Genomic DNA, 7880 nt, shown 5'->3' on the forward strand with positions numbered 1-7880 from the left:
TGTGATAGGCTGTCTGCTGTACTGGACCTGACTGATCTGGTGTAGATCATTGTCCCGCCACTGCTGAAGGTCACACATAGTGACACCTGGACCCAGATCACACTCTCCGTATAAGGAAATGGAGGTCTGTGTGTTTTTAGGATAATGTGAATGACAGCTCCGCTCTATCTCTAATTAGCAAGCAAGACTTTATGAGTTCCTGCTTTTAGATTATATGTTTACCTCACAAATATTCCTAATAGCGACACGAAAGGCTATCGTGTGTCCCATCGCATGTTCCAGAGGACCAGCTGGCTCGCGCTCAGAGTTACCCACGTGGTGCCGACGGCTTGGAAACAAGACTTGTGACTTATATTCTGACAGTTCTGGGTGGCACACTCAAACTGCTACTGGTCTGTTTTTGCCTACACACCATAGCCGTGGGAAGATGTTTTGTGGTGGTGGGGGGGCACATTTATCCCGCGCTGCAGATGCTGATACATATACTACTTTTGTTTTATTTCTATATTTTTATTTTTTCCATTTGATTTTGCAGGGGGTGCTACAGCACCCTCAGCACCCTTACTTCCCGCGGCTATGCTACACACCAATCTATTATGCAATGTTATTTTTTGCCTACATGCCACCTAGACAAGTTGATGATAGTAGGCTATAGCCCAGTTGATGCTGAATAGCCCACACTTTGATGGTAGTCTACCAATAACAATTATGTTATAAGAACACATTGCCGACATACTGATAGTTTTAAAACTCATCAATCATTTTTCCCTTAGCCTACATGCAGTAGGCTAATTCATTGACCCAAACGGGTCTAAAACGGTTCCATGATTATTGAAAAATAATCTCTCTGAAAAGAGTCCTTTGTTAGTGGCTCTCTGGGAAGGGAGAGAGACCCTCAACCCCTCGCTTGTCTTTCATCACTTTTGTCAGAAGCTGATATTAATCTACAGCTGTCCAGTGCTAAACTGAAACACAATCAAAATGACCACCTGAGAGAGGAAACATATGGCGGCATCATCACACTTTTATTTTGTTTGACTTTTGTTCTAGATTTTTCTTTCTCACCCCTATTTCTTTTCTCCGTCTGATATGTAAGTTATGTGTTATTTGTGGCCTGTTTGTATGTAGCCTATTGTATGACCTCATGGAGAAAAGTAAAGAAAATAGTGGTGGTGTTGAGTATAGTGAAAGAAATATTCGTGTTCTCTTCTCAAGAACATCTCAGTTGAATGTGCATAGCTGCTATCTCCCTGTAAAGAACTTTCTGAATACTACTCTGTACAAATACTTCATACACTTTTGCTGGTGTACGGTATTGAATTCCCTTTAGACATACAGAATGTCTTTGCACTGAAAAGTTGAAGCATTAGCATTGACAATATCTACAAGAGAATGATGTAGCCCTTTCCTGCAGTCATTGGCCAAAAGCCTCTTTGGCTTCATGGGTGGAACGTTATTGATATTTGTTATAATGTTCTCATTAATAAAGTTTTTTTTTTTACGATGAAAATCTGGTGTTTCTATGTCAAACCGTTTTGTTATATTTTAGTTTTCTGTGATGTATATAAAGTGAAGTATTGGGATACAAACTCAAAATGTAATACATTTCAAATCTATATCTGACAAGGTACAGGTGTCTTCTTTTTTAAAGCCCATAACCATGTGTGTGAGGTGTATACTTTTGTTTCAAAGTAGATTTGTTTAAGACTACCCAGAAACACTCTGTTTGACCCTGATTTAGCCCACTGCAGTAAAAGGTTAAGAGGGGAGAAAGAAAATAAGATGACTGTGAACCCCAGTACATTGACAATGCATTAGTGGAGGGTAAAAATGTAACACTTAAATTGTGCTTACAGATGGCTGGAAGATATGGATGTTGTACAATATAATATCATTGAAGAAATGAACCAGAATAATAGACTGACACATCATCAAACATAATAGTTTTCAATTGGACTGTCTATGAAATTGTATTTTCTAAAGATCACCCATATCTGCCGTGTACATGTTCGCCTAAACAATCAGAGCCTATATTTGGGTTTTAATCATATTGTTCCGTTGCTTTATAGTTACAGGCAACACATTGACATTACATTAGAACTGTATCAAGAAAAAATACTTTAAAAGGCAATATATTAATATGTTCACAATACAATATTAAATGGGTAATCGTTTGACTTTGCATTATACCTGGGATGACTGAAAAACAATGAGGAATAAGTTTATAAAGATCCAAATCTTAAATACAACATTATCACAGATGTAGGATCTTAATTTGAGCCAAAATTTGTAAAGCGGGAAAATAATCCTGCAGCAACAGGAAATGTGAATTATTATGTGGATTATAATGGACATTTGTGTAGGGATTGATCAATTTTCGTAAGGGAAAATCAACTCTGAAATTTCAAAGTGGAAATTACAAACTTCAGAAGCCTTTTTAAACCTCAAATACGCTACAAGTTAGAAAAAAGTTATCCTGCAACAGGGTGATCAAATTAAGATCCTACACATGTATTGAGCTGCCCATAGATCGCACACAGACATACATACATAGCACAGTTGTGTGTGTCCACTTCTGCTACCACCTGTCCACCCTTCCCCCTCAAAATCACCAGTCAAACCAGTTGTTCCCTGTGGGTCAGGGTCCAGATTTGACAAAATGCTCCTTTTATGAAGTCTGGAGCCCCCGTCAAACACTGTGCAGTGACACTACGATTGTGTGTGTCCGTTGAGTTCTGAAACAGTTGTCGTTGACAGCTGCTGGGGAGCAATATAGATAGAGTCAAGTGGCTTCAAATAGCCAGTGCTCACTTCAGTCATGTTAGAGAATGCTCCTCTCTCTTGCTTCTCTCCTTTCACGGATAGAAAAACAACAATGGCAAAAAGTGTTTGTCCAGTCTCTGACTATGCTCTTGTCAAATCTCATTTTTGATGTTCCAGTTTCACACATTCACCATATTTGTTTTATTTTTAAACAAGTGTCCTCTTTGGAGGAGTTGAAAATGTTCAGTCTTGGCCAGATAAAAGTTGTCAGTCACACCACTTAGTATTTCTGGCATGCTGTCCAGCCCTCCTTTCTCTTAAGTAGGAGAGACTCAGTTTTAGATTATCTCCCTTGTCCACTGCATTTCCAGCAGATGGTATCCACAATGGCGTAATTTCAGCTGAGGATGTTTCCGCCACAGAGGGTGTAGCGTCGAGCTGCAAGTGAGATTAGAATCTGTTACAGAAAATGTCTGTCAATATCACACAGTGCAGAGAAACACAGAGGCCAGCTCAGGCCTGGAGGGCAGCAGAGCTTTAAAACCAGTACAAGTCCTTGCTCTTATCCTGGGCCTGCAGACCTGAGAGGACAGGAAAGAGAAAAAAGAGAGAAGAGAAGGGAGGGCAAGAGAAGACGATTAGGAAGAGGGAGATCAAATGGCTTAAAGGTAGAAGCAGGAAGCCTTGAAGAAGAAAGGTGTAAAAAAAAACATTTAGCCTCCCAGGAAAAAGCAGAGACAGAGAACTCAACCTGTTAAAACACAGAGACATGGTCTTTCTTAGTGTTGGAGAGTGGCCTTGAAAAGACAACAGTTTTCCCAGGCAGAAAGAAACCCTACATGGTGTTATGAATGTAAGGATAACCCTGGTGTAAGGCGTCACAACTTTTCTTAACTTCTATTTTAAATGAATTGTAGAGCCCACAATAGTAGTCACGCATGTTTGGGGACAATCAAATAATGAAGGCTATTCTGAAGTGCCCTTGGACCCACTACTCCTTTACGAAGAGTGTGTTTTTGTTGTTATTGCTATTATTACCTGCGTCCACATTGAGGCCGATGCTCTGGCTAATGTCTGCCCCTGCCCCGGTGAAGGTCCCGGTCCAGGCCGAGCTGGTTGGCTCACTCTTCCCAATGTCACACGGTGAGGCGCTCGGCCCGGGGACAGTGGATGGAGGGAGCCGGTGCGGCCGGACGGAGGGCACCAGCAGAGAACTGTAGCGGGGGTCAAAGTGCGTGCCATACACCTCGTGCATGCTGGGTCGAGGGTAGGTGGAGCCCTGGGTGCCGATGGCCCCGCCAAGTGAGTAAGGGTGGTGGTGGTGGTGGTGGTGTGAGTGGTGCCAGGGCTCTGGGGTAGCATGGTGGAGGTGGCTGTGTAGGGAGGCGGAGGAGTAAGGGTCCCCAGGGAAGGGTATCTCTGAGTGGGAGGCTCCTATAGCACTGCTCATGGAGGAGGGCTGGTACGCACTGTTCCAGAAGGACGGGGGGAAACTCCTCTGGCTCATCGGGAATGATCCATCTGGGAAACCACAGACACAGTGAAATGCTCAATCACAGATCAATTAAGTGGTAAAGACTATGAATGTATCTGTGGACGAGGATCGATAAGCCTGTTCTGAGGATGTGGTAAAATGGCAGAGCTGATCATTCAATGATCAATTCAATTGTAAGGATGAAATAAAGTAGAACATGATGGGAAAAGATGCATGGATGAACATCGTTGTTGTTGTCCATCATTTCTGATGGTTGATCAAAATTTGAGAATTTTTGGCTGTGTGATATTGGTCATAGAATTACATTTTTGTTGATTAAGGAAGTAACATGCAACAGAAAAATGATACCAAACCCTCACTACAGGTTCCCCTACAATATAGTGAACAAGTCTGAGCCCTAAATTCCACAGAACCCATGTTATTATATTTTCAACTGCCTTATTTACAGCAATTCATCATGCCCATCAATTTTGTTTGACTTTCTGATTCCTTTGTAATTTTGATCAAACACAAATGAGAGTGAATGACTGCCAACTGAAACTATGGGAGCAAAACATGGGATTCATTGATTTGTTCTAAAATCCAAACTTTTAAAAGGCAGTTTATTTTAGTAGGATGTGAACACAATAATATACCAAAAACCAAGAACTCACTTGCATGCAAGACCTAGGCCTACTTGCCAAATGAATGCAAATATTTATGAAAACGTTTCCTTTATCTTCTATGTAGCCTAAATACACCGTTTTTGAGGTGAACTGAAACCCCGCGCGCGAACAGGTGTTTGGAGTGGTTCTGTGATCGGCACCTCTCCGAGAGGTGGATGTGAGTCTACCTCGTGCGGACTTGTTGCTGACCGACCCGGGGACGTAGCTGGTGGGCTGGTTGAGGGCCCGGCTGAAGTGCTCGTCCACCACTGAGCTGATGTCCCCCTGGAAGTAGGTGAAGAGCACGCACCGCGAGTTCAGGTACTCGGCCTCCGGAGGGTGATCTTTCTCGCGCGCGCAGTCCTCCTCCTTAATCGTCGGACCCGCGAGGTTCGAGAACGAGCTTCCCCCGCTGATGCTCTCTTGCGCTTCTTGCATTTTGGAATAAAATGCCAATTTCTGAAACATCCGATAAAAAAACGTCAGAATGTAATAGCCTTGACATGTATTAGTTATGAATTCCTATCAAGGCATCAAGTTACAAATTATCTACTTGAATTTCACCTGTACATTTGGGTGACCACGTGTGACATTTTTGCGCTTTTCATTATTGTCCAATAGTTGCGCATTATATTGTGGCCTCTGTGTGTGGTATATTAAAAATTAAAGCATGGTCCTCTCCTCATTCATAGACCTACTCAAACTTTTTTTAGAGGAGGCAGTGGTTGGATTCAAGAACAAAGTTATTGCATGTAAACTCCTGAACATATCGCCCCTCAGTTAATATGTTAATTATGAACATTGGAGAGTTTTGAATGAATACCATTATTTCATTCTCTCTGTGCATACTCACTCAATTTAAAGAAAACGTTCGACTTATTTGAAATATGAAAACCAGCTCTCCGTGCAAACGAAGATCTGCATTTGTGTATTGACTGTGAGAGGTTTTAAGAAAGTTGCAAACATTTAAAGGGCCGTAGCACCCATGCACGTCTGGAAAACGAATAGTCCATATAGGCCGAACTGGTTCTTGTGCATGCACAAGCATTAACTTAACTTACAGTAATCACCGGATATGCTTAAACGAAATCGTTACCAGAGCACTGTTTATTCAATTTCAACTGTCCTTGCTCATTGCAAGTTATGAAAAATGTTACACGGTAACTAAATAATTGTTGTGAATGTAAAGAATCCTAAATTGCATCCAACTTCGACCTGACGAACGGTTAATAAAAGTGGTAACGAAGCCTACAATCTATTAATGACCCATCATCATTTTGTTTTGATTGGTTAATAAAGGCCTTGGCTATTTCAATGTAGCCGACATAACAGTCCTAACTTACACATAGCAAAATATCCTAAATAGCAATAGAATATAGACACAACAAATTCAGTAGCCTAGCCTGAGCGATTCGATTTAGCAAGACAGAGAGCATATCTATAAACAACTTGAAAAATAAATTGGTTTAAAACACTTACAATCACTTACATCAACAAAAAATATTAGCACGCAGATTCGATATAGTCAATAACAATATAAGGAGGTATGGCTATCATTATTCATTAATGAATCATCAATAACAATCAAAAGTTGGCCCAGCATTGTCAATAGGCTAATAAATTATTATTATTAAATAGATAACTGTCGGAAGGGACTATTGGTTCCCAATTGACCGATGGCTGTCATGCAGAATCATTTTTAAAGTGACCATTGCCAAAATACAGTTGCCTAGAGAGACCTAATGACGCACCATAATGCGCCATAAGTTTTATTCCACACAAGTTTTACAAAAGTTTCCGTGCCCTAAATCTGCCAAGAAGCGAAACAACCCAAGAAATAACATACCTGGTGATGATATGGGCTATACGCTGCGGAAAAATAAGGCTGAGGTGGTGGACCATACACTTGATACATAACATCCAAGCAGCTCATGGCGAAAAAAGCGAATTCTCACGGATAATAACTTGACAGAATAAGCAGATTGTATGGCTGTAATTTCCTAAACGGAGAGAGATTAAAGTAATTTGGGACGTTGGAGGGCTGCATTTCTATCCCAATCGCGCTGCGCGTCCTGCCTTCTTAACGCTACGTCAGTGCGACAGCGAGCGCGTGGCGGGGAAAAGTAAAGACATTACACAGCCAGCGGTTTTCAAGTGTCTCTGAACGAGCCTGCATCTGACCAATGAGGGAGCAAAAGCACTTCACAAGCTGGTGCATTTTGTCTTCTGGAAGTCTGCAATGAACATTTCATTACTGTCATGAGATGCGAGATGCTAAATGAAATACAATGGCGCTCTGTCAAATAGGGTAGGCCACTTAGCGCAGAGCTTAGTAACAAGTTAAATGTTCACTGATATCGACTGTTACCTGGAATGAATTCCTTTGATACGCACCTGCTTGTTACTTGCATTTAATCTATATTACAGGCCAATATGCTAATTTCACACACATATGTGTATTATATTTGTAGCTCATTTATATTCTCTTTACATAAGGCTAGTCATTCACTGGTTGCCACAAATGAGAGAGTATACAACATATTGTGAATAATCTAAAAAATATATATATTCGAATACTTTTACAGTTTGATGGGCCAGGATAAAAACCCATGGATCTGTCGAATAACGTTCATGGCTCTGTGGTAAGCTGTAAAGGCCTATTAATAAGACTGTGTTATATCCTTTGCAATGGAGGCTTTTAAGATAATCCCTCAGTGTACGTTATATCAGGCAGTACATGCAGCCTGTACAGCTGTCAAAATAATGTAGATCTATTCATTGGAACAATAAATTGATTCAGACAATACGAGTCAGAAATGTCAACATAAGGAATGTGACATAGTGATCGTTGTTGTTGTTAATTGTCTATGTAAACAGTTCAAATAAATGAATGAGAGGAATGCAGGGCTCCAACCCCACACAGTACAGAGTGTCACAATCCTTCAGTGGCCTGTCAGATTCCAAGGTCAGAGGTTAAA

General features: G+C 41.0%; 1 protein-coding gene across 2 annotated transcripts; it reads right to left on the minus strand.

Moving 5' to 3' along the window:
* Positions 1-1006: 1006 nt before the first annotated feature.
* LOC106571390 (transcription cofactor vestigial-like protein 2) lies at positions 1007-7104 on the minus strand. Of its 2 annotated transcripts, none has more exons than XM_014144416.3 (4): positions 6749-7104; positions 5091-5361; positions 3802-4284; positions 1007-3201 (listed from the first exon to the last, which is right to left on the minus strand). In XM_014144416.3, exons 1-4 carry the CDS (start codon positions 6833-6835, stop codon positions 3161-3163), a joined length of 882 nt encoding a protein of 293 aa, XP_013999891.1. In that variant the 5' UTR covers positions 6836-7104; the 3' UTR covers positions 1007-3160. The 2 variants fall into 2 exon arrangements, with proteins under 2 accessions (XP_013999891.1, XP_013999890.1); XM_014144415.3 differs by having other exon boundaries at positions 1007-3344.
* Between the last annotated feature and the right edge of the window lie 776 nt (positions 7105-7880).

This window comes from Salmo salar, chromosome 15 (assembly GCF_965601325.2).
Source record: "Salmo salar chromosome 15, fSalSal1, whole genome shotgun sequence".
NCBI lineage: Eukaryota > Metazoa > Chordata > Actinopteri > Salmoniformes > Salmonidae > Salmo > Salmo salar.

What these genes read in the sequence shown, in the direction of transcription:
- LOC106571390 (XM_014144415.3), bottom strand. Translation starts at nt 6,835, where the DNA reads ATGAGCTGCTTGGATGTTATGTATCAAGTGTATGGTCCACCACCTCAG. An exon ending in ATAGCCCATATCATCACCAG is followed by an intron (nt 5,362 to 6,748) that starts GTATGTTATTTC and finishes CGGATGTTTCAG; the next exon opens with AAATTGGCATTTTATTCCAA. An exon ending in CAGCAACAAGTCCGCACGAG is followed by an intron (nt 4,285 to 5,090) that starts GTAGACTCACAT and finishes GTGGTTTCCCAG; the next exon opens with ATGGATCATTCCCGATGAGC.